Below are 25,085 nucleotides of genomic sequence, written 5' to 3'. Positions count from 1 at the left end.
TAGGGAAATCAAAGAATTGAAGCTTCCACCTGCTTACTTATTGTGAAGATTCTTTGGTTGCAAGGGACGGAAAGCCACACCAAACTAAATTAAGGAAAAAAGGGTATTGGCGCCTATCTTCAACCCATGAAAGTGCAGGGGTAACTGGAGCCAGAGGTTTAAAAACTCAGTTTCTTATCTCTTCTGTTCTTTTCCTGTTAGCTTTATTCTTTCCTCCATCAGGAAAGCTTGATCAACCCAGCTTGGGTTGTCTGTCCACCTCATGGTCCAATTACAGGCAAGAGGAATGAGGCATAATGGACCCAGCCTGGATGACTTGCCCACCTCTGTGACATGGGGTTGAGTCTATTATCAGAGGAAATGTAGCACAAATGTGGCCACTGGGAGTATTGTTGTGAGCCAGGGAGCTACCTTCATTTACATCTACTGCACCCCATTTAATAAATTAAACTGGGCAATTTTGAGCACAAGTAAAACCCTTTCTAGTTAAGGTATCCAAAGATATATCTAGTGGTTGGAAGACACAAATAAATTGCATAGGCTGCTCATAGAATCTGGTATTATACTGATACGCTTTAAACCCGTTTTGCACTATACTGGAAACTTTACAAATAACTACCAGAATGTTATCAGGCATCTTTAGACTGCTAAAACATGACTCACTAGAGGCTTGCTAAAACAAGCAGAAGACATTCTGACAATGAAAGAGCTGATACTTCCTTTGTTTTTGGACGTTATAAGAAACAAGAGAATAAAAGGGCGAGAAGAGAAATATGTCTTAATTAGGATGCAAAGAAATTGAAAGATGGTAACTATTATGTCTTTACCACATTGAGTCTCCCCAACCACAAACATGGTATGCACTCTCTCCATTTGTTTAGGAATTCTTTTACGTCTTTCAATAAAGACTCTAAGTTTTCTCCATAGAAGTTTTGACTAGAGTTTATTAGACTTATTCCTAGATAGAATGTAGATTTTGGTCCTATTATAAATGCTATTTTTTAAATTAAATGTTGTAATTGTTTGTCATTGGTATATAGGAAAGCAATTTTTTTAAAGGATCATATATCCAGAAACTTTAGTGAACTTTCTCATTAATTCTAAGGGTTTGCCTGGAGAGGTTCTTGAATTTTCTACATCTTATCTCCTAATTTTCACATGAAAATAAATTTTCCTTAGGTGAAAAATCCAAATTAAGTAATGGAAACCTAGGACCATAATACCCTGTATTAATTTTATATGTTTTACAGCTAACATTTATTTAGCTCTCCCTAGAAATCGTATGGTATATGGCAATGTCTTGTAAAGTATGTTTCATCAACAAGAGAAGATTTTCACATCTCATTATATTCTTTTCTTGGAGGCTCACAAAGGTCCTAAGAAATTCTGCAAAGAAACCTCTCTAACTTGGTTAAATCCTGCATTCAAACTTATTTCATCATGGAAACTTTTTTAGGTTTATTTACTTATTCTTACTTAAGTATAGTTGGTATATGATATATAATAGTATATTAGTTATATTAATTTCAGGTGTTTGATATAGTGATTCGACAGCATGGAACCCTTTTTCAAGCAATACCATCTAGCCTTCTGAGGAACTACTTTTTACAAAGAGCATACTTTGGGAAATGATGGCTTTAGGAAACATAGTCATCATGAAAACTAGTTAACTCCAGGATCTTCTCAAAGAAATTACTGTCTCTTTCTTTACATTCTATGGAAGCTACGCTGGGTAGCACAAGGCTCTATTTGGCTTTTTTCAGTTTCTACTCTTCAGTCTTTAACAATAACTTCCTACACTTAATGCCAGCATTAGAAGAGAAAGAAAAATATGCATATTAAATCTCATACAAAACTACCCACTACTTCTGTCCTCAGGCAAGGGCCACAGCTGGTCACAGCGGGAGCTCATCCTTGAAATTCCGTCAATATCTTTTGACTGATATGCAGATGAGGCTTTATTTTTTGCTCCTATTATTCTTCTGTGAAACCCCAGGCCATCAGCTCTTACGCCTTGTTTCTTCCCTTAGATTTCACAAAACCGCAGGTTCATCAAAAGCTGTCTGTTCTGTGTTCTGGATTATGTACACAAACTACAAATAATCAGAGTACAACTAAATATATGGAAATGGAAGAGGCCCACCAGTAGGAACATATTTTATTAGGAAGAAAAAGTTCTAATTATGTAAGTTTTCTTGGTATTGCTATTTCTGATCAGACAGAATGCTTATGAGATCATTTGAAAAGATAATGATGAATGTCTGTCTCAGTGGGTCTCACCCTGCTGTACATCAAAATCATTTGTGGAACTCTGAAAAAATATAAAAAACTGGGCCCTTTCTGGGACCCTCTGAATTAGAATCTCCACGGAGAAGCTTAAGTACTTGTATTTTTAAAAGCTCTGCAATTTATTCTCTGGCATTTATTATGTGGCCTTTCTTTTTTAATAAACCATTTTTCCATATGGCCTTGCCTAAATTTTTCTCCTGATTTTGATTTAAAATAACAAACAATATTTTTTTAAAAAATAAATGAATTCCAAACAGACTTTCCAAAGACAAACAAATGTTTTTTGTTTGTTTGTTGTTTTCCCCATGTCTGGCTCTAATCCTTGTCCACGTAGAAAATTCTTTGAGTTCTGAATTTGTCACTGAGCATTTTATTTTTAAAAATTTCCATGTTACCACAGGGTGATAATAATTGTCATTTTAGGAATTATATAATATTCCAGCAAGTATTTATTTGCATCATAATTTAGTTAACCATTCCAGTACTATTGGACATTTAAGCTGTTTCTCTACTTTTAGTTGCTCCAGAAAAAATGGCAATACAAAACTTAATATATATGGATTTTGCCTTTCTTTCGAATCAATTCCATTGGGATAATTTTCTGGAAATCTGGTTTTTTTATATCTGGAAATCTGGGTCAAAGGATATGAACGTTTTTTATGACTCTTGTTAATGATTACTCAATTGTCTTCCAAAAGGTAGAACAAATTTGCAAAGCTATGCCCCTGCTCCATGGCAATAATTGCTGAGGTTTTCAGGGAGGGGCAGGCAATACTAGAGGTCTGCTGGGTGATCCCATGACAGGTGGAAACAAAGCCTCCAAATGTGCCAGTCATATTACCTTACTTAAGAAGAAAGGCGGAAAACCTGATACCAACAACAGTGTTAGCGCACTTCTCAGCTCTCTCATCTACCATGAGACAGCACTGTCCTTGCATTTTCTCTAATTCTCAGAATAACCTTGGCAAGTTAGCTCTTACTGCCCCTCATGTTACAGAGGAGGAAAGGGTGGGAAGAGAGGTTTAATAACTTGCCGAGGGTCATACAGTGAGTTAGTACCGAAATGAGGGTTTGAAGCCTGTGTTTTACGACTGCTGTACCACACTGCATTTCGCAGCACTGATATCTGAAGCGGCCACAGCATCTCTCACCAGTTAGATACCTCCTAAGTCATAAATTGGCTGTAAAATGGAACATGATGTAATAGATGTAATATGCTAACAATACCCACAATTCTCTACCTCTTCTCCCACCTAAAAGTGGAGACTAATGAATGCTTTCCTTGAATCTGGGTTGACCTGGTGACTTCTTTTGACCAAGAGCATGCAGCATGAGTGATGCTGCCTAGGTCTGGGTCTATGTAGAGAGGTCTAACTTCCTTGCTGGAGGCCACGAGGAGAGAGGAATAAATGCCTGGCCAGCCTAGATGTTCTGGCCATTGAAGCTGAGACACTAGGCATGTGAGTGACGCCATCTTGGATCCTCCAACCTCAGTCTCACCCAGCGAACAACATATGAGCAGAAACAAAACATCCTGATAAGCTAATAATCAGTGATTATTTTAAGCCATTTCAGTTTTGGGGTGGTTTGGTATGCAACAATAAAATAACCAAAGCAATACATTTTATTTTGGTGAATGTCAAATGCAGAAAGAGTACCAGTGCTACACGCACGCTTCCCTAACTGCAACACGAGCAGAATGAAACACCTGACATTTACCACTTCTCATCCCATCTCTGTACTTACTTCTGTCATAACACTGAGCCTGCTGCATACAGCCTTTACCTATGCTCGTATCTGCCTCCCCTACCAGACTGGGGCTGTCACCTTGGTAACCACAGCGCCTTACACAAGGCCTGGCACAAAACAGCTGTTAATACATATTTGCTGAATGAATCTGGACTTGCTCTTGATTGATTGACGAAAGCATCTGACACGGAATGACAGTTTTTCATTCTCGGGCTCAGCACCGTGCCAAGTATCTTATATGGATTATCTCATTTAAATCTTCACAACAACCCCATGAATAGGTCCTATGACTATCGTCATTTTATAAATGAGAAAACTCAGACGCTAGGTTAAGTTAACATAAGGTTACAAGTGTATTTTTTAAATACCAGTGCTGAGCAAGGCAATACTCTAGGCTTTGGCAAGCACGTAAATGAATGAAGCCATTGCAGTGTCATGCACAAACCCCTCAGAGGTCTGGTTGGCTGACTGGGTCATGCAGACAGCACTGGCTCTGTTAGGGCTCATTCCCAACAGCAGGAATGTCATGGAAGGTTGTGCAGGTCATGTCCTGCATGACAGCACCCAGCCCAAGGGCAAGTAGGGGCTGAAATCCAGGCTGTGCTGTTGCACTCTGCTCACATGAAGCCTGGCACAGAGCTCAGTCTAGGGGAAGGGACACCTGTTGCCTAATTTGCACAAGGCCACTGTGTCAGCTAGTGCCAGTCCTGGGTAGAACACATTAGTCGGTGGGAACCTGGAATGCCTGATCATACAGAAGAAAGAGGTTATTAAGCAACTTGCCATGTTTTAGAATGGATAGCGTAAGAAAATGGTTCCAGAGAAATGGCAGGGGGTGTGTGAAGGTTGGGGACGATGGAAGATTTGGGTGCAGTGTCTGAGCTCCCATATTGCTATGTGCTCTGCCCCATCACTCCTAGAGGTGGGTCAGCTTGCAAAATGTCTCATTCCCAGGGAAGTTCCTGTCTCCTTGCAGTTATTTGAAATTTCTGGATCTTGCTGTCTCAGACCATTCCAGCTGCAGTGGTGCACAGAAAGGTATGTAAACTAACAGAATAAACACTGCACGATAGATTATGAACCTCACTGAAGTTTTCTTATAGAGTCCAAGCAATTCAAACATCCATACACAGGCCCCCAACATGGTCAGGTGGCCTCCTGGGAAGATCCCAACCGCTGGCACAGAAAGAGATACTCCCATGGAATAAAATGAGGTAGGTAAAAATTTCTGATGGTTTAATTGCTGCTCTACATGTGTGAGCGTGGTTGTAGTAGAAGAACCAAATTGGTTTTGGGTAGAACTTCACCCTGCCTGAAGCAGTTTGCAGAGTTTCTTAGGCTCCACCTCCAAACGGAACTGCCATTGGAAGAAGCTGGTAAGAGGAGAGTGGGTTCTGGGAAGTGACTAGCCATATCCCTTCCAGCCACCCACCGAACAGACCCAGAATTAAGATCTTAAATACAGTATAGGGCTGGACAATTCCCAAGAAATGCATGGTAGTGATGGTGCTCAAGCGTGGGCAGTGCCCCTCTGAGACCCCCTCATCAGAGCCACTGGCTGGGGCCTCTGCTTTGGGAAGTCATGGCTTCTGGGTTCCAGAGGGGAGGAAAGAAACAGCCCCTTTTTCTCACAAGCTGAATGACCTCACATTCCCTTTTGGGGCTTCTGGAACAAAGCACCACACACTGGGTGGCTTAACACAACAGAAATCTTACAGTTCTGGAGGGAAGAAGTCCAACATCAACGTGTCAGCAGGGCCCTGCTCCCTCTGAAAAGGGTAGGGGAATCCTTTCTTGCCTCTTCCTTGCTTCTGATGGTTTGCTAGGAATTTTGGCATTCCTTGGTGTAGAGATGCATAAAGCCAATCCTTGGTCTTCACATGGTATCGTGCCTGTGCTTTCCTGTCTTTACATGGCCATCTTCTTGTAAGGACACTAGTCATACTGTATATTAGGGTCCAATCTACTGCAGTACGACCTCAACTTCCCTACTTTCATCTGCAACATTCCTATTTCCAAATAAGGTTACATTCTGAGGTAGTGCTGCGGTGAATTCAACATATCTTCTTTTTTTTATAAAGTTTCTTTCTTTTTTTTTTAATTGGGGAAGGGGAACAGGACTTTATTGGGGAACAGTGTGTACTTCCAGGACTTTTTTCCAAGTCAAGTTGTTGTCCTTTCAATCTTAGTTGTGGAGGGTTCTGTTCAGCTTCAAGTTGTTGTCCTTTCAGTCTTAGTTGTGGAGGACGCAGCTCAGCTCCAGGTCCAGTTGCCATTGCTAGTGGAAGGGGGCGCAGCCCACCATCCCTTGTGGGAGTCGAACTGGCAACCTTGTGGTTGAGAGGACGCGCTCCAACCAACTGAGCCATCTGGGAGGCAGCTCAGTTCAAGGTGCCATGTTCAATCTTAGTTGCAGGGAGCGGAGCCCACCATCCCTTGCGGGAGTCGAGGAATTGAACTGACAACCTTGTGGTTGAGAGCCCACTGGCCCATGTGGGAATCAAACTGGCAGCCTTCGGAGTTAGGAGCACAGAACTCTAACCGCCTGAGCAACCGGGCCGGCCCATCAACATATCTTTTTTTTTGGGGGGAGGGGGGCAGGGGCACACAATTGAATTTATAGCAGGTGCTCCTGCATAAAACTGCTCCCTGGATCTCTAGGTCTGTCTCTAGCAGCCGTCTAGTGAGTTGGTGAATCCATGGGCTCCATATCAGATTTCTTGGGTTAAAATCTTGCCTCTGCTGCTGTGTGACTAAGGGCCATAAAACGGAAATACAATATAACAAGAGTTATCTAGTTTTCGAGGTTGGGGGAGGGTTAGGATAAAGTACTTTGCACAGTGCTGGGCAATCAGTGCTCATTAAGTAGTAGCCGCTAGTGTTCTTATTCCCTACCTCTTTCCATTGATTTCTGTAGGAGTAGGTCATTTATTCTTCCCTGCAGACACATGTGGGCCTGGGGCATCACCCAATGCTTCTTCAGTTTAAGAGACTAGGAAATGTAGTGGAGAGGGAGCCGGGTTTAGTTTCACCTGTTTATTCAGTTGAACTAAAGGAGTAAAGACACTCCTTCATTATTTGCTCCTATTTGTTAGCACTAAAAAAATTCCTTCTGTAGATGTTTCCAGTAGGAAAGGCAGAAACTTTCTCAAATATGTGCCCCCTGATGTTGGAGGAGCTGCCAAAAACAACTGGCTGAATTTTCTTTTTTGTAACAAGCCCTCCCTCAGCTTTATTACAGGTTCAGCAACTTCACCATGTCCGGGTGCCAGAATTGAAAGCTGACAAAAAAACTTCACAAGTTGTATAATCGTGTTTCCCCGAAAATGAGACTTAGCAGGACAATCATCTCTAATGCGTCTTTTGGAGCAAAAATTAATATAAGACCCGGTCTTATTTTACTATTTACTTATTTTACTATAAGACCGGATCTTATATGATATAAGACCCGGTCTTATATTAATGTTTGCTCCAAAAGATGCATTAGAGCTGATTGTCCGGCTAAGTGTTATTTTCGGGGAAACAGGGACGATGTAGAAAACAAGAGGGCCACTGATGTAATTTACAATGACAAACATCAACCTGTCAGGTGGACCAGTGCCTTCCATAGGTCCAATCACGACTTCTCTCCTTAGAATTCTCAGGTTGCTTGGTGGCTAAGGAGTCAGGATGAGGGGCGTGAGTTACAGGATTTAAAGGAATAATAGCATCAGGTCCTGATCTGACGATTTCCATTCATCAGAGAGCAGCTTCTTCCACTCATTAGATTGGATTGGGTACCTTCTCCCTTAGGTGGGCACTGCCCACTTTTCCTTCCTGTTGTTTTTTTTCCTCATCTTTGGGTGCTTTATTTTTCACCTCCTCCTTCTGGATGATATACTCCTTTTTTAGATACAGTGTTCTTCTGTCTTGTTCTATTAAACAGATTCTTTTTTTTTTTTTTTTAATGTCAGGATTAGAGAATCTGAGAGGAGCTCTCCATAACTATTTCCACAGAAAAATGCCATCCTTATAAAACCATGTGAGCAATTTCAGGGGGTTCATGGATGTCTCTGAAGCTGTTTTACATATCCTAGGTTAAAACCCTTGCTTTTAAGCAGACCTTTGCCCATTTGGAGCTGATATTCAAGTTTAAGTCTTTCTAACAATGTAATCTTATTTTCCTCAAGGCCAAGTTCTTAGAATTACCTTCCATCCTCACCTCCCTTCTCATTCCTCCACCTTTTAATCTTATACTAGGGCCACACTGTGACCTCTGAACTGCCCTGACCTGTGGCCACCTCTTCAGCCACAGCTGCTGCGTTGATCTTCAGTTGTGATTACAGTTAATCCTGTTCTCACCTTTTTCTCTCTGATTTGTGTCTTGTACTTTCCCTAGTATTCCAGTTATCCCACTCCTCTGTTCTTCCCTCATTCTTTTTATCCCGGCAGGCTTTGCCCATGTGCCAACTCATGGGATATGACTGACATACTGATCTCATTTGTCCCCTTTTCTTGTCCCTCCTTCTCATAACCATATTCATAGCCTCATCTACCTCTTTCTTCTACCCCCTCCTGCTCCCCATTTTTTCCTACCAATGCTTCCAGGACTTACCCCTTCTCCCCCATCATTTTCTCAGTTTCTTCCTCATAGACGTTTCTTAACTCCGCCAACATCGGGACATTGTCCTTCTTTAAAATATCCACTTATATATGATTTTCAATACGTATTTGTATTTCTCACTCAGACCAATCCTCTGAGCTCTAGTCTTGCACATTCATCTTAATTACTATTTGCATTTGGATGTTACAAAACAGTGCAAACACAACGGGTCCAAAATGAAACTAATGATTCTCTGCCAGTTAGCCCTCATCTCAATAAATTGCCCCCCATTTCACACTGTAACTCAAGTCAGAGGAAGTATCGCTCATTGTACCATTTTCCTTACCCCCAATATGAGAGTCTTGTTGCTACTACTTCCAAAACATATCTTGAGTTCAAAGCAGTCTCTTCATACCCACTGCCATGACTCTTAGCTCAGGCCAGCGTCATTTCTCACCTGGACCACCGCAACAGCCTTCCAACTGGTCTCCCTGCTTCTGTGCTGGTCTTCCTCAAGTCCATTCTTTCCATAGTAGCTATAGCTCCCTTTTAAAAACAGAAATTATATTGTGTTACAATCTTTACTTAACCCTCTGGAATGGCTTCCCATTTATTCACCAAACACGTTTTTACTGAGTGCCCTCTATGTGCCATGCACTCAGTAATGCCTCCTGTCATGAAATAAATGTATATAGTATGCAGATAGTGGTAAGTGCTATGAAGAAAAATAAAGAAGGTGTGAGGGGTAGGAAAGTGTGTGTGTGTGTGTGTGTGTGTGTGTGTGTGTGTTTATAATTTTAAATAGGGAGGGATTCCAGGGAAGGTTTCACTGAGACTGAGTAGGTGACTTTGAGCAAAAGACTTGAAAGAGGTAAGGAAGTGAGCTCTGCAGAATATTTTAGTTGGAGGGAATAGCAAGTGAAAGGTCCTGAGGCAGAAGCATGACCAGCTTTGGGGCTGATCAGAGTAGAACAAAATCCAAACTTTACTGTGGTTTATAAGGCAGCCCAGTTCTCCACCCCCCAAAAAAACCAAACAAACAAAAAAAACCCTCAACCCTTCTCCCTTTACTTCTCCAACCCGTTTTCCCAGCCCGCCCTCCCTTCCATATTCCATCCACACTGATCTTTCAGTTTACCAGAAGTTGTTTCCAGCTTTCGCCTGTATTGTTGCCTTTACTGGGCACACTCCCCAACCGTTATTCCCGTATACAATTTGCAGGACCCTCTCCTTCTCATCCAGTAGGTTTGTTTCAATTTCTCCTTAGGCCTTTTCAAACCATGGGACCTAAAGTAGGTATCTTCTTATTTCTTTCCTAGTTCAGCTTCTTATTTGTTTTCCTTCACTAATCACACCATACAATTGGAATATACAGAAGGTACCAAGAAAATGTATACACATTTTAAGAAAGGGAAACTGTATTAAAATGGTAATACTCAATGTATACGGATAACAAAAGAAGAACAGAAGTCACGTTTGACTTCTGCCATTATAGGAGGTGCTCAGAGTAGTTACCATCAGCGTCCAGACACTTCTGATTATAGCGAACTACTGCTTGAGCAACATTGACCAAAGTGTCCACTTGTATACATTTTTTGGCACCCCGTGTGTGTGTGTGTGTGTATGATATAATATATGTTATATTTAATATGATATATTATATTTAGTATATAATATATATTATATATGAATTTATATTTAGAATTCAATAGGTAAATGGTTTCTTATCATTTAAAGTTGCATTTGATCACTAGCGAAGATTAAGCATTTCCCCAAGTAATGGTTTGTTCTTAGCAAATTTCCCAACACCTGTTCAAGTCCACATGTCTTAAGGCTGGGAGGCGGGGCCAAGCGTAACACCACCCTGTCCACTTGCTGGCGGCAATTTATCTTTCCAAATTTCCTACAGGAGTCAGTGACTCATGGTGACTATCTATTGGTAGAAATTAGTCCAAAACCCAAATCCATTTAGAAGAAAGTGTGTTTCACTTCTACACGACCAAGTTGTGAAAATGGGCAAGAAAGTTGCATTTGAGTGGTGCCAGGTACCCCCATTATGCAACAGCAATTATTGATGGTCACCTGATCATGCATTACAAGGGGAAGCAAGGGGGAGCCCGGCCCCACCACCGGTCCCTCCGCCTTTTCCAGGGCGTTCTCAGTGCCGAGGCAGGCAGATGGTCTAATTGACCCCTCCAGACCGCCTAGAGCCGAAGCGGGAGTATACGCGCTGGGCTTGCGAGGCAGAGCTTCGAGGTCCCCTGGGGTTCGGAAGGCTTGAGCCAGATCCCTCTCCCCAATCCCGCCGAGATTACAGCTCATCTCGCGAGAGCTCCAGCAAGGCACGGCTGCGGGCCTCGGCGGCGGGATGTTGGCGGTACGCTCCAGACCGCGCCCCCTCTGGCGCAGCTGGGAGAGGAGCGGGAGGGAGCGGCCGACGGCGCGCACGCGCAGGTGAGCGGGGCGAGCGCGGGGGCACGAGGGCGGGGGGCGGGGCCTTGCGTCGCGCCGCGGGCACGTCTTTGCGCGTCCTCAGTATTTAATGTCTCTGTGTTCCACCCTCCGGGGCGAGCACGTGGGGGAGCGGCGGGAGCTCAGGGCTGCAGGGCCCGGCCTCGGGGGCAGAGGCGGGGGTCGGGGGGCGGCGGTGGGCGTGGACTCTGCATCCTGACGGTCGCCGAGGAGCTGGTAAGTTGGGACCGATGGGGGCGGCTGGCCTGGGGACCACCTGCTGGGGCCCCGAGGGCGACGCCGTCGGGGTGATGAGCCTGTGATGCAGGTACGGAGTGCGACGCCCGCACCTGGTGTCCCGTAGGCCGGAGGCTCCCGAAGCCGAGTGCGGTTGGAGGGGCTCCGGCCCGCCGCCTGCTGTCAAGCAGGCCCTTCTTTCCCTTGCGTCGCCTGTGCGCCCCCTCATCTTCCCGGGTCTGGGTTGTCTGCCCGCCGGCTCCTGCTGACAGATCGCGTGTGCGTTGCTGAAACGGCGCTCTGCAGCGCGGTGCCCCCCACGCGCGTCACCATCCTTGGGGGCGGGGGGTGAGGACGCGACGCCCCAGCCACCCCTCTGCGGCTTAACTTTCCCGGAGCGCGCACACCCTCCCGTGAGACAATCCTGAGCGCGTCCCACCCAAGGTCGCCCAACCCCACACGCGTTTACTTTTCAAAGGTCGTGTGTACCCAGTGTGAGAGGCGGCGGCGGGGCGGGCTGTGGGCAGGGCCAGGTGCTCACAAGGGCAAGAAGGTGCTCCCAGGCCCGCGGGCACCCCTTTATTCCTCCGAAGGGGTTGGAGTTGAATTGGTCACTCCTGGAACCTCACCCAACTTCTGAGCCCCTTTAGTTCGCCCTGGGTTGCTCCCCTCCTAGGCCGGGCTGTGGCAAACTCGGGCTGGGAGCCCAGCCCAGCCCCTGGGAGTTGAGTGCGGTGAACCAAGGGAAGGGTCTCGGTTTGCGGAATGGGGAGGATGGGCTTGGCGACCTGTTGTGATTGGATCCCTGTTTTGGGCGTAGGGACCGTTAGAACCGACTTAGGGTCCCGAGGTCAAAGTGTCTCTCTAGAGGATTAGCATTTGCAACCCCTTAAAGGGTGTCCGGAGAGGCTGAGGCCGTCCAGTCCTCCCTCGTGTGCCCACTGACTTATTGCTCCGGGGCTGTAGGTCACGTGTGGCCTACGCCCGCATCCCCCGCCCCCCACCGGCTGGCGTTCTGGAGGGACCACGCTAGTTTCGCGGTTACGCGTCAAAATGTGTTTGGGATGGCGGTCTTGGGCGCCTCGGGGTGGGCTTTAACCAGTTCAACTCTTTTGTGCCTTAGGGTACGGTTCTTCCCATTTTTCCTCCAAGGGAGGTATCTATATGGGGAAGAAAGGAGCTGTTGGTGGTGCCTCCCGGGACTGCGTGTAAGCCCTGGGCCTTTCGCGATCGTCTCCAGCGGTGATGCCCAGGTTGGCTGGCGCCTTTCTGCCCCTCCGCCGCTGCTAACGCAAACCCGGTGCACTTCGCTCCAGGTGTGAATGGAGGCCTCTCAAGCTGGATAGGGTGCATAGGCAGGGCAATTAGGTGAAACTAGCAGTTTTTCCCTGACTGAAGTGCAGGCTATTTGGTGTTTAAATTTGGCTCGTGCAGGGAAATCTGGGGCTGGACACCTGGTACAAACATATCTGTTGATTGGTTTGCTATTACTGCCTCCCCCCCTTGTCGCTATTACTGATGAACACCGTTTACAATAAGCTGTTAATCCTGGCAACCAGTAACCTTACAGTGCTCTTTTAACAGCCCTTCCCAAATTAGTTAAAAAAAAAAAAAAAAAAAAAAAACTATTTAGAAAGCAAAACTTGGACTCTGAGTAAGCACCACCTCTTTGCTCTTAAAGGTACAGAGCATCTTTGAAATGAGAGGGCCGCGTGATTTGGTCATATACCAGATGACTCTGTTCTTGGTATTCAAGCGATTCGCCTGATGATGATTTAAGACTTTCTGAGCACTGGAAGCATGTGAAGTTATGTTTTGGGAACTTTTTGCTTGTGTTGGACCTTTCCTCTTTTACCTCTTAACTAGTTTTGTGGGTTCTGAGTAATGATTTCTGTGTATATTCTCAGATGACGTTGTCACTAGGCCAGAGGAGGTTCTTTGGATCCTACAGGTATGCAAATCACTGAAGCTTCAGTGCCTACCTGGATTAAATGGACTCTATTGTCATGCATATTGTTAGGTGATGGCCCAGAATTTGCAGGTAACTAATCTGGTCCAAGCTTGTGAGTGAGACAGGTCTAATGGATGTTTTGCTGGAGCCCTGTATGGAACTATCAGTTCCTCCTTTTAGCTGTTTCTAGGAAGTACATTCACACTTGGCCACTGCTGGGTGACAGGGTGTCTGTTGTAAGTGGCCTGCACAGGTGCCAAAAGGATGTGTCTCCAGTGCAAGGTTGCTGAGCGTCATTATTTTAAAGCATTTCGTTTTGCCCTACCTGGTCACCAAAATTATCCTTGGGCTTTGGACCCAGGCTGCATGCTAGCCATCCGTGTGGGTGAAGGCCAGTTTAGTCTTTACCGTGTTCCCCCATCTCATCCTAAAGACAAATTGAGATGGTACTTGTGAGACTTGGCACTGCGCATGATGAGAGCTCAAGCATTGTTTTTATTCCCTACTAGATAATCTCGGAGACTGACAGTTTCTCTTGAATCACTTCAGTGATTGGAATTTTATTAAAAGTACCCTTCCCTCAGCCTCTGACCTGGAAAGTTGGTTGGAAAGAAAAGGAAAACAAATTGGTTTCCCCACACTCTGCCAGCCAGCCTCCTGGCACTAGGCTGCAACAAACACTTGATCGAATGCTCGTTTGGGGTTTTTGAGGAGCGGGCACCCCTTGTGCCTGGTGAGCTGGTGCCTTCCAGCCCATTCTCCCCAGGCCAGGCCGCTTCTTCCTAATCTTCCCTGTGAGTTTAGAAGGAGAGGACTTTTCTGCAGCTTGGTCTGTTGTGGGGAAGTCAGCAGTTTTGTGTATAAGTGAATACCTTCAGCTTGCCGTTCTGAGATTTCCTCTGCTCTGGGGACGTGCTGGGTCGTCTGGGCCTCTTGTCCCACTTCAGTCGTCTATTATTGTTCGAGTTGCTGCTCTGTGTAGGATGTATTTTAATCCTAATCTTTGCTTCTTAGGGCAAGTTATGTTTCTTCCACATCCCTTTCTGGTGTCATGCCTCACACCTTTATGGTCATTTAACATTAAGTGCCCATCATCCTATGTGGCATTCCACTGAGCAAACCTGCTGGCCTTGGTATCTCATTTTAAACTTGGGCTGTGGAAAACATGACCAATGACAATATTTTGAGTAGGGCACAGTGGCTGGAGAAGTAACGTGGGGATATGGAACTGAAATGTAAAGGATGCCTTTTCCTGGATAGTTACTGTGTTAGGTGAGTTGTGAGCAAACACCTGTAATCCTTTAATCCTCAGACCTCTGAGAACAGTTGAGGAGGGTGAAACTGGGGGTCATTCTGGATTGTTTCAGTAGCTAATAGAAATACAAATTGAGGGGTAGAGAAACTGACAAGTGTAGGTTTGGATTTAAACTAGGTCCTCTGGAGAGCTTTTGTGAGAAGAACTAAGGCATAGTCAAATCGGTGGGCTTCTCTCCTAATCTTTCTGTTGCTTTCTAAGCAGATCGTTGCAGTGAAGCAGTGTGTGTTATTCAGCATTCTGACGATTGGCTTTCGGTAATAAGTGGCTGTCAAGATGTCCTTTTCCTTAAGCTTTCTTTTCCTCCTACCAGATGGTCTTCGTTCTGTCCAGGTCCTCACCATTTGAACATTTCTACAGCTAGGTTGATAGTTTGCAGCAGTCGGTAGTAAACATTCTGGCCCCATCTGGTGATACTGGCTGGCTGCCTTCACTTGGCCGGGTGTCACTGAGGCCCATGTACTTAGGAACACAGCAGGGCCCCAGGTGAGTTCTGGAAGTATGGCTTGTTTCACCACTGGGCTTAGCTGGCAAGAGCCCTGGAAGGGGGTGTGGGGGTGTGGGGGGCGGGGTGTATGTGTGAAGGCTTGGTGCAGCTTTTCATGGATGAAACCTGGCTGTGATTCTAGGCAGGTCTGTTGGCTGTCTGGGATCTGTTTCTTCAACTGGTAAGAGAGAGTTGGTCTACATCAAAGGTGTTCAGTTAATGCCCTTGGGAGCCCTTTTAGTCTAAAGTGCCTGGGGACTGTTGGAAGGCCGAGTTGCCTTCAGGGTTGTGTGTGGGGCGGGGTGTATGTGGGCTAGGATGCTTGGTTCAGTGGATGGTATAAGTCAAAGGCGTAAGAAACCCAATCCACTGTTTAGGGGTATCTCAAGTTCTCTAGCTCTAACGTACTGCTGTGCTAAATATTTTGATTTTTTTGCTATCTCTTTATTCTCATCTCCTACATTGATCCTTAGGGGAGGGGAGTCTACAGCTGCCTCGTCCTACAGAGTAGCAAGTAGCCATGTGTAGCTAATTCAATTTACACTTTTTAAGGTATTAAATAAAATTTAAAAGTCAGTTCCTTGGTGACATGAGTCACATTTCAAGTGTTCAGTAGCCTCATGCGGCCCGTGGCTGCAGTACTGGACAGTGCACATCTGGGACATTTTCATCCCAGAAAGTTCTGTGGGACGGCACTGGTCTTAGTTCTTTTCTTTGCCCAGCTCTAAAAGCTTAATTGCCTCATCTTGTAAAGCATCGTGTGTTTGGGCTTCGTCTTCCATAGCCCCCAAACCCAACAGCTTTGGTGACAAATTATTTATAAGCTCTCTCCATGGCATGTCAAGAAGCAAGTTCTGGACTGCCAGTTTGGAGGGCATTGATCAATTATGAAACAGTTTGAGAGAGGAGCGTCATGAGCAATGGGGGGGTGGGAGCGTGAATTGAAGAGCCAGACGCTAAGCCTTTGGAAAGCTGTTTTGGTTTGAGAGCCTGTTTATTATCATAAAGGTCCTTGCGAGTTCTCCAAGGCCTGTGCTCACTGTCCTTGGTTTTTAGATGTCAGCTGACCTATTTCGTCGCCCTCCACTCACCTGAATACTTCTTGCAGGGTCGCAATCTGGGCCCTCGCTGCTAAACCAGGTACCTTACAAAACAAGCATCATTTTCATTCCCCCCGTCCAGTCCATCTCAGTGCTAGGAGGCCTGTTTCTACATAAAGCACTGGGGAGCGGTGTGTCACGGTGGGGATCCTGAAGTGTTGGTGTGGGGCTAGCTCTGGGGAGATGCCCCCTCTTCTAGTCCTGGGCGTGCTTAGTTTGAAGCCTGCTACACTGACCTTTGTCTTATAACGTGAGAGCTGTCTTTTTTTTTTAGTGTTTATTGGGGTGACAATGGTTAGTAAACTTACACAGGTTTCAAGTTTCTATAATGCATCGTCTATGTATCACATTGTGTGTTCACCACCCAGAATCAGTTCTCCTTCCATCACCATATATTTGACCCCCTTTGACTACCCTCTGGTAGCCACTAAACTATTGTCTATGAGTGTTTGTTTGTTTGACTGTCTTGTTCCTTTGAGTTTTATCTCCCACATATCAGTGAAATCATATGGAAAGAGCTTTCTTTTCTTGGAGCCAGACGGTATAAGATGCATAACAGACATGTACTGAGCGCCTAGTGTGGACCTGGCATCGTAGGAGGTTTTTCTAAATTGTTCCCTTTTTATTTTCTCTCAACCCTATGAGGTTAAGTGTTTCTAGTTTGTATATGAGGAAACTGAGGCCCTGAGAAAGGTATACTGATCCTAGGATGCAGGGCAGAGCTAACTGTGGGCCTAGATCAGGGTTCTGTATCTCTAGCCCCCCGCTTAGAGGCTGTTTCTTACTTACTGCCCCATTTTCCCTCCATCCTCATCCAGAAAATGACATTGTTTTTAAAAGACTAAAATCTTTTATCCCACAAGCTGAGTCAGACTGTTGGGTGTTTGCGGCATTTCAGCCTCATTTCAGCCCTGTGAGGGAGGTATTCGTATCCCGTCTTACAGGACATGTGCATTGTACAGGAAACTGAACTTCAAGATCCTACTCTTTTATGCTCTTATGTTTCCACAGCCACGTTTTATCCTCAGAATTTTGCTACCATCCGGTGCCTTTCAGCTGCACAAATAATGACTGTGACTAAAAAGCCTAAGTAGACTGACTATGGCTGTGTCTGAGGGCCTGGAAAACGGCTCTGAAGACTGTGGTGTCTCAGTTGCCTGGTTGACAAGACAACCTTGAAGTCACTCATCCCCTGGCTAATAATAATGTGGCCTGTCACACCTCACATGGAGGTCACGAGCCCATCCCCTGGCCCTCATCAGGCTGGCTGTCGCCTGGGTGTAGCTTGGTCGCAGTTGGAGGTAGCAGCAGGATCTGTTCAAGCCCAGCCCTCAGCCCCACACTGCGTTGCCGCTCCCACCCCTTCTCCAGCCTCGGCTCCAAACAGATTTGAAGGACAGTCTTGTGTAAATCTTCTTGCCCCTCCTTCTTGTCCCTCCAGAGAGAAAGGAGCAGGAGTGACTGTCCCTGAATTGCCTTGGAAGGAGGCCTTCACTCTGATGTGCCTTGAGCTCTGTCTGGTGAGAAAAGTCCGTGCTGAGAATACCGTGTTTCCCCAAAAATAAGACCTAGCCAGACCATCAGCTCTAATGCGTCTTTTGGAGCAAAAATTGATATAAGACCCGGTCTTATTTTACTATAAGACCCGGTCTTATTTTACTATAAGACCGGGTCTTATAGAATATAATATATAATATGATATAATATATTATAACTGGGTCTTATAGTAATTTTTGCTCCAAAAGACGCATTAGAGCTGATGGTCCGGCTAGGTCTTATTTTTGGGGAAACACGGTAACCTCCTTGCTTTGTCCTTTGACTTTGGTGAGGCCCACCTGGCCAAGCGTGTGTTATTTTTGGCAGGTGGTATCCTTTAGGAGGGCCAAGTGTGTGTGGCCTCAGTGTACAGGGCAGGTCCTGGCGCTGGAGCCGCTGCTGCCTCCTGATCAGGGGCAGAAGGAGAATAAAGCCACCCTAGAAACTGTCATGAGGTGTGTGTGGGGGGTGTGGCTGCTTAAGAGGTCCCTGGGGCTGCCTTTTCTATTCTGGATCTATGGCAGGGGCCCAAGACTGCGTTCTGGGCCAGGCAGGCATGTGACCGAGGCAGCCCAGTGAGCCCCAGTGAGTGGGGCAACTCAGGACGGCTGTCCGGGGAATGATACCCAGACCCGTTGTTGCCCCAACGCCAATTTCAAAGGAAATCACATAATCCCATTTTCATGAGAAGTTACCCAACCTAAGGGCAGGCCACTAAAAACTGTAAAACTATGCATCTGCTGGCAGCCTCATTACCAGTGTCATCTGGCTTAAACCAAAATAAAAACATGAGAGGAGGCAACACCATGACCCTCAGGAGAAATTCTGACTTGCAAGACATTGAAGCTGAAGAGATTCTGACAAAACAAGTTCTGTTTCAAACCACCATCCTTTTTTTTTCTCCCCCCACCCCCCCTTTTTTCCCCCCGGTTCCTCCTTTCCTCTAACCCGGAGCTGCCACTTCCAGCCCATCTATCTGTTTCTGGTTAAGAAAGCTCAAGCCATATAAGGCCCTCTGTTGCCTATGGTTTACGTTGGCTGGAGAGCGAGGTTGCTTTTGTAAAGCTTATTTCAAAGAAGTCGCCAGGGCTTTTGTGAGGCTGAGTGTGTGTGTGTCCGTCCTGTCCCCACCATTCACCTTCTTCCCTACCACAGGCTAATAAGTGGTGTGACCCCCACGACTTCCGACCAACGCATGTTCTCAGAACTCCGAAGTAAGAAGTGAGCTCGTTTGCTCTCACAGTACACGTACCTGTCATGCTGCTACCAGCCACAGAGGCACCCTGTTTCTGGAGTAGACTCTGGAATCAGCTTCTGTTTATTAGTTTAGAAACTACATACAGTCTCAGCTAGTGGGGCAAGTTGGTTTCCCTCTCGGGAGGAAGTTTGGTGACCCTGTACCTCTGGGTTCTTGACCTTCAGCCTGTTTGCCCAGTGATGCTGGGGAATGAGTTCTCTGGCAGTCGCCTTCCGAGCTCATCTTCACTTCCCTTTCTTGCTTCTCTTGAGTGAGCCAAGCTTGTTGCTGCCTTAGGACTTGGGCACATGTTCTCCCTGCCTGGAACTTTCTCCCCCTCTCCTTTCCTGGTCCTCCCAGATTTGGGCATGGCTGCTCCTCACTGTGTCAGCTCCGCTGCCGCCTCTTCAGAGAGGCATTCCCTGACTCTTCTGTCTAAAGCTCCCCTCTCTCTCTCCCACGTGCTCCATCTCCAGCCTGTCTGCTTGGGTTCCTCCTCTACACTACTGAACCCAGAAGATGATTGACTGTTTCCCAACTCTCCCAGCTAGTACCATTCTAGATGCCCAGGAGTATAGTTAATTCACACGGTGCAAAGGGATGCCTAGGGCTCAGTTCTTGGAATCGGTTGAGAGGCTGTGGGTTTCTTACGATTGGTTGCTGCATCTTGGCAGTGTCTTGAGATTTCCAACGTGACTCGCTGCCCACCCCACCCTCCACCTTTGCTTCCTGAGGGCTCTTGCATCTCCGGCAGAAGAACGCGGCTCGCGGTGGGAACTCAGATCTCTATTAAATGACCAGGCCGGAGGGATCCTGCTGCCAGGTGCTGGCTGGACCTCAGTGGGGTGGGGAGCCGGATGCCTTAGCTCTGAAGGGTCTGCTATAAGCCTGTTGTCTTTGTGATGATTACTGTCCTGTCAGCAGGGCAGTTGGGGGGGGTCTCTGGAGCAAAATTGGCATAAATTATTACGGGAAAATAAAGCACTTTCAGTTTGTACATAAATGAGTTGACGCATACGTAGTGATCATCATGGTTAATAAGAAACATAAAGCTCTATGGTAATAGAGCATCCACTGCTGCTTAATACTTAAGCATGTATTAATTTCCTGTGAAAGCATTGCTTGTAGGAAGTTTCGACGTCGGACTGTGCGCAAGGTTTTAAAGAACAGTCATTTGCTCTGAGTCCTCGCCCTCCTGTCCTGTTCTCTTCTAGAGGCAGTTGCTTTCAACTCCTGTATTTCTAAATAGTATTCCCTTCCTTCCTTTCTCATGTTCTCTCCCTACCCTCCCCCATTGATCTTTCTTTCCTGCCTTTTTATGTTGTCCGATTTGTTTTTCTGCTCTGGAAGGATAAGGATTTGGCTCATTCCTACACTTTTTCTTTCCTCATCCTCTCAGTATAGAGATAGTGTACATTATTAGGATATAAATTTTGCTTATGGCTGCAAAGTTGTTAGTTTTCCGTATTTCCTTTCTTGTCTCCCCTCCCTCTCCTCTCCTAGTTAATTTCCTTTGTTTGTTTAGCTTAGTTTTCTGTCTCTCACCAGTTCTCTGACTCTCCCCTGGGCCTCAGCCTTTGCTACTGAGCGTCTGTCATTGTGCTTGAATATACTGGGTACTAAGCCGTTCCACTTTGCTCCTGAGATGCACCTCTGGCCCCTGCTTCCCCTTCATCCTGGGAATTCCTTCGCCCCTTGTGTTGCCTCATGGATCAGTACCCCCTTCTTTTTTGGTTTACTTCCTTGTTTTGGTGGAGGCCACTCTCCAATAGCTTGCTGAGAAAGTGTGCGAGGGTGGACAGCCTACCAGAGGCAAGCTGATTCATGCACAAGGACGAGCCCCTTTGAAGGCACAGGATGGGGTGTGGCTGAAGAGGGAGGGACAGTGAAAAGTTGGCCAAGACAACTCAGCCCCCAGATCCCTTCTACCGTGCCAGCAGAATGTCTGCCTTTACTTTAGGGGTAAAATGTGAGGGCATCTGGATTTGAGCAATGGAGAAAATGGGTATTGAATGCAAGTCTGCATATTGAGGGGTGGCTGGTTGACTCAGTGGTTAGAGCGCTGTGCTCATAACACCAAGGTTGCCGGTTCGATCCCCACATGGGCCAGTGAGCTGCACCCTCCACAACTAGAGTGAAAACAGCGACTTGACTTGGAGCTGATGGGTCCTGGAAAAACACTGTTCCCCAATATTCCCCAATAAAAATTTAAAGGGAAAAAAAAAGTCTGCATATTGAATGGGGCAACCCACCCTCTTTGGCTCCCACAGTGTTGGCATTCAGGCTTCTATTGTCCTCTCATCTCCCATCGTCTCCCATCCCAGGACATTAGAACATTCTAGTCTGGGGGAACTGGCCGCCTGGTTCCTGTTTGTCCCCCACCCAGGACACTTGCCTGACTCTAGGACCAAACTTGTTAGTTAGGTGATCAGTGGCCTAGGGTGGTAGTAACAGACCCAGCAGAGAAGTCATTGGGTTGTTGTGTTGTGTTGCGTTTGTCCCATAGGACTTGAAAGTGCCTTGAGGATATTACATTGTCTGATTCATTTGTGTCCTGCTGTGCTTTGTACCCTGTAGGTGCCAGTACGCATTTGGTGACTAGAAGTTACTTTATGCCTTTAGGTGATTTCTGAATTGGTCGTAGTGCACTGTTTGCCATTTGCAAACTCAGTGTCCACCTCTTTGCTTTGCCCCTGAGGTGAAGGGTCTTTGCCGAACGCCAACGTCTGTTCTGATTCCTTTTGAAGGCGTGTGTCTTTTTCTTTTCTTTTTCTTTTTTTTAAAGGAGAGCGCAATTCACAGTGGCCCATGAGGGCATTGAACTGGCAACTTTGGTGCTGCCAGCACTACACTCTAACTGAGCCAACCAGCCATCCGCATGTGTCATCATTAATAACCTTTAAGTAAGCTTGTTGTCTGACCAAGCTTGGTACCTTTCGGGCAGTCTGATATAGTGCTCTGTGGCGATGGGCACACACTCCGAGTACCCAGGAGCACTTTGCTGGCACCTGCTTTATCACCATAGTCGTTAAAAATTTTTTAAATTACATCCCTACCCCCCAAATGAAGCAACGGGAAGGCTTGTAGGAGGTGCCATTTTTTTCCCTTTATCATTTGAAACCTAATGAGACTGGACCTGCCGTGAGTAGTCAGCAGAGGAGAGAGGCTGGGCAGTTCAGCCTTGTGTGGTTTCCTTTTTTACCAAGTTTTCCAAACTGGGACTTAAATTGTAAGTGAACTAGAAGAGGAAGAGCTGTTAACTTGAGACCAGGCCCAGAGATGGGATTTTTCACTTCTGGCTCTTCTTACCTGAAGCTCCTGGTGCTCGGCTCTGGGCTTCCACTTTGGCTGGAGAACACTGCACTGAGCAGGCTCTCCCACCCAGACACTACTGGGGGAAGCCTCCGGTCCCCTGGGAGCGGCCGCCAAGTGTTCTGTGATCCAGAATGGGGAGTGGCTGCCCGGGCTGCCCTGTGGGGCCATCACAATGGAGGGTGTGGGGGACAGCCCTGCACAGGACCTCACAGCCCTACTGTGAGCTAATTTGGAATCTTGAGAGTGCCACCATGAGTCACAGGTCACTCGGGCACCCTAAGGATGAAGGTAACAGCCCTCTGAACACCGGGACTGGGCTGAGAACAACATACCTGACACATGGCTCCAGCGCCCTGATTCCTGGGCCCCCCAGCCATGCTGCTGAGGGTGAGTGGCCCAATTTACCATCGTCCCCCACCCTCAGTGGCAGCATCAGACATTTCCCGGCAAGGTAGGCGCTGGCGGTCACAGCATTTATCTAGCTCTTGTGTTTCCTTTAGGTCTCCTGGACACCCTCTAGAACTGTGCTTTCCACCAGCTGCATGTGGCTATTTAAATTAACATTAAGTAAAATTTACAATTCATTTCCTCGGTCCCACTGGTCATGTATCAGGTGCTCAGTAGCTCCCTGTGACTAAATGGCTGCCAATATTGGACTGCAGTTGCCACTTGGGGATCACCCAGGCCTTTGCCTCTTGTGACCTCCTGCTTTGGCCCTGTCTCAGCTGCTCATTGCCTTGACAGTAAAGGTCAGACTCCTTTTGTCTGGCCCCCCGCCAGCTCTTCAGTCTCTGCTCCCAGGACGTGTTCCACTCTCCTCTGGGACCGGCTGCCCCATCTCATCCCCAAAGACATCTCGGCTTTAAAACCTTTATTTATGTTATTAACCCACCATTGCAACCTATGGAAACTCGGGCCTTCTTTGAGACAGCCTTTCTTGGGTTCTCCTTGCCTAGGTCTGAAATCAGGCTCAGCTTGATGCAGCGGGGGTGTCTGTGTATCAGTGAGACGCACACTGACTTTTCTATCTGGGTTGTAAGCTTCTGTGACACACACTGAATCTTCCTTCTGGGTTGTGAGCTTCTGGTGGACATAGCTTTTTCTTGCAGACACTTAAACACATTTGAATGTATGTGCACAACCTCAGCCTGAGGAGGAATTAGGTACATGCGTCCTGTACCAGCAAAGAGGCACTCTTGTGGTCTTCCAGCAGACCCGGGGGTTGGGATTGGGGTTGGGGGTGGGGAGAAGAGGGAGGAAGGGGGCCTTGGCCTAGCCCACAGCCTGCTGTTATTCTCTGAATGCAGTGGCGGCAAGTGTGGGCTTGAGGTTCTGGATCATTCCCTGTCCTTGGAAGACCCAGGACTTCATAGGGAAAAGCATCCCCTCAGCAAGAACTTGATGTGCAGGGTGCGGTAGAGATGGAGTGTCTTGGGCCTCCTCCTTTTAGTGAATTCCCAGGGACAGTCTTTGGCAATGTGAACACATCATCCTGGAATAAGGGAAGAAAGTTCAAGTTGCAACTTCCAGGGTTTGTCAGAGTCCATTCAGAACACAGTGGATGTGACTTCACTACCAGGCCCCAGCCCAGACTGGACTTGTTAGGCTCTTGGCACCTAAGCTCTTGTTTTTATGATGGACTTTCCCATCAGTTAATTACATACAGCTCTTTTTCCACGATAAGTGCAGCCAAACGGGCTGAGTCACTGGGACCAACACTCTGCACCATTCCCGGAGATTTGCTTTCTTGTTTAGCAGAAGGCTCTAGATTGCAGTGACTGGGCTGGCCCTCGGGGTTGGGAGTGAGGTCATTACTTCTCCAGAGGTAAGCTGTTCAGAGAAGCTGCAGGTTCCTCTGGGAGAAAGAAAGAAGGCATCCTTTTAGCACCTGGAGTGAGCAGGTGGGCACTAAGCTCCTGGGGGGCTGTGCCACATGCCTGCCTTCAGCTCTGTGTGACCACTGGGCAACCAGCCAGCCTTCATCTATTCGGGGTAATGGACCTGCTAAAAATAGCAGGCAGCTATTTCATTCCAACAGATTCAAACTAGCTGCCTCTCCTCCCCTCCAGCCCTCGGCCGGCGCTGTGCGTCCTTTTCCCTGACTGGGGCAGGCCTGTCTGAGTGGCCTGGGCCGCAGGAGTGGGGGTGGGGACATCTTTAAGTAACTTGTGAGTATGAAGGCTTTTAGACCCACACGGTTAAATGCCACTTTTATTTTGAGAGGTTCAGGTTTTAAAAAAAAAAGAATGCCCAGAGAAGGAAGCCTTGTAAGGCTGCCGTTGTGTGTGTACGTGAAGGTGGTCGTGTCTGAGAATTCAGGAAAGGTTGGTGCATCTGACACTACCTGTCCAGGCCTATTTGACCACGTGAAGCAGGGAAAGGGCACCTGTGGAGTCCCAGGAAGTCTGTTTCACTGAGGTGAGGTTGGCTCTAGTAGAACTCTTGGAAGTGAAGGGCTGAGGAAGGGGGAGACTTTTCTTGACTGGTGGGAGGAGCGGCTTCAGTCCCCAGGCCCCCCTGTGAGGTGCGTCCAGTGAAACCCAACTAGACTGTGAACACGCCACCTTTGGCTGGGGTGGCTGTTGATTCCAGGGGCTCTGGGCTCTGTTTTTGGTGGAGATGGCTCATATCTCTAATCACAATCCCCTGGTAGCAAAGGAAAAAAATAAATAAGCCATTTCATCCCCTCCTATCTGGAGATCTCATAACTCTTATCTCAAGTGCCCGGAGCACGGCAGTTCCTATGCAGGGCAGTGGGCAGTGTCTGTCCCTCCTAGTCGTGGAGAGGAGGCCTTTGCCTGGAGGTGGAGTGGCCCCTGGCTTCTGGTTCTCAGCA

The 25,085-nt window shown here is 46.9% G+C and overlaps 1 protein-coding gene and 1 long non-coding RNA gene across 7 annotated transcripts in view; one reads left to right on the top strand and one right to left on the bottom strand.

The window, feature by feature from the left end:
* LOC148756508 (uncharacterized) overlaps positions 1-10,838 on the bottom strand; it is a 41,319-nt gene extending 30,481 nt beyond the window's left edge. For both annotated transcript variants that reach the window (XR_016022880.1, XR_016022879.1), the window contains exons 1-2: positions 10,703-10,838; positions 9,078-9,166 (exon numbers count right to left, since the gene is read on the bottom strand). This is a non-coding gene — a long non-coding RNA (uncharacterized LOC148756508). The remainder of the gene's footprint in view (positions 1-9,077; positions 9,167-10,702) is intronic.
* AKAP1 (A-kinase anchoring protein 1) overlaps positions 1-25,085 on the top strand; it is a 56,296-nt gene that overhangs the window by 14,326 nt on the left and 16,885 nt on the right. Inside the window, exon 1 of one of the 5 annotated variants that reach the window (XM_088802155.1) lies at positions 5,053-5,076. The exons of 1 other annotated variant lie outside the window; for it this stretch is intronic. Coding sequence is in view for 1 of the 4 variants with exons in the window: in XM_088802153.1 (XP_088658279.1) it covers positions 12,373-12,624 (252 nt within the window). In the remaining 3 variants the exon portion in view is untranslated. Of the gene's footprint in view, positions 1-5,052; positions 5,077-10,942; positions 11,075-11,119; positions 11,309-12,341; positions 12,625-25,085 lie in introns of those variants that run through there. 3 more of the 5 variants (XM_088802157.1, XM_088802154.1, XM_088802153.1) reach the window with 3 other exon arrangements.

Source organism: Rhinolophus sinicus, chromosome 12 (assembly GCF_057876585.1).
Source record: "Rhinolophus sinicus isolate RSI-liver-muscle chromosome 12, RSI-T2T, whole genome shotgun sequence".
NCBI lineage: Eukaryota > Metazoa > Chordata > Mammalia > Chiroptera > Rhinolophidae > Rhinolophus > Rhinolophus sinicus.
The sequence above is the reverse complement of the archived record's forward strand: the minus strand, read 5'-3'. Positions and strand labels throughout refer to the sequence as shown.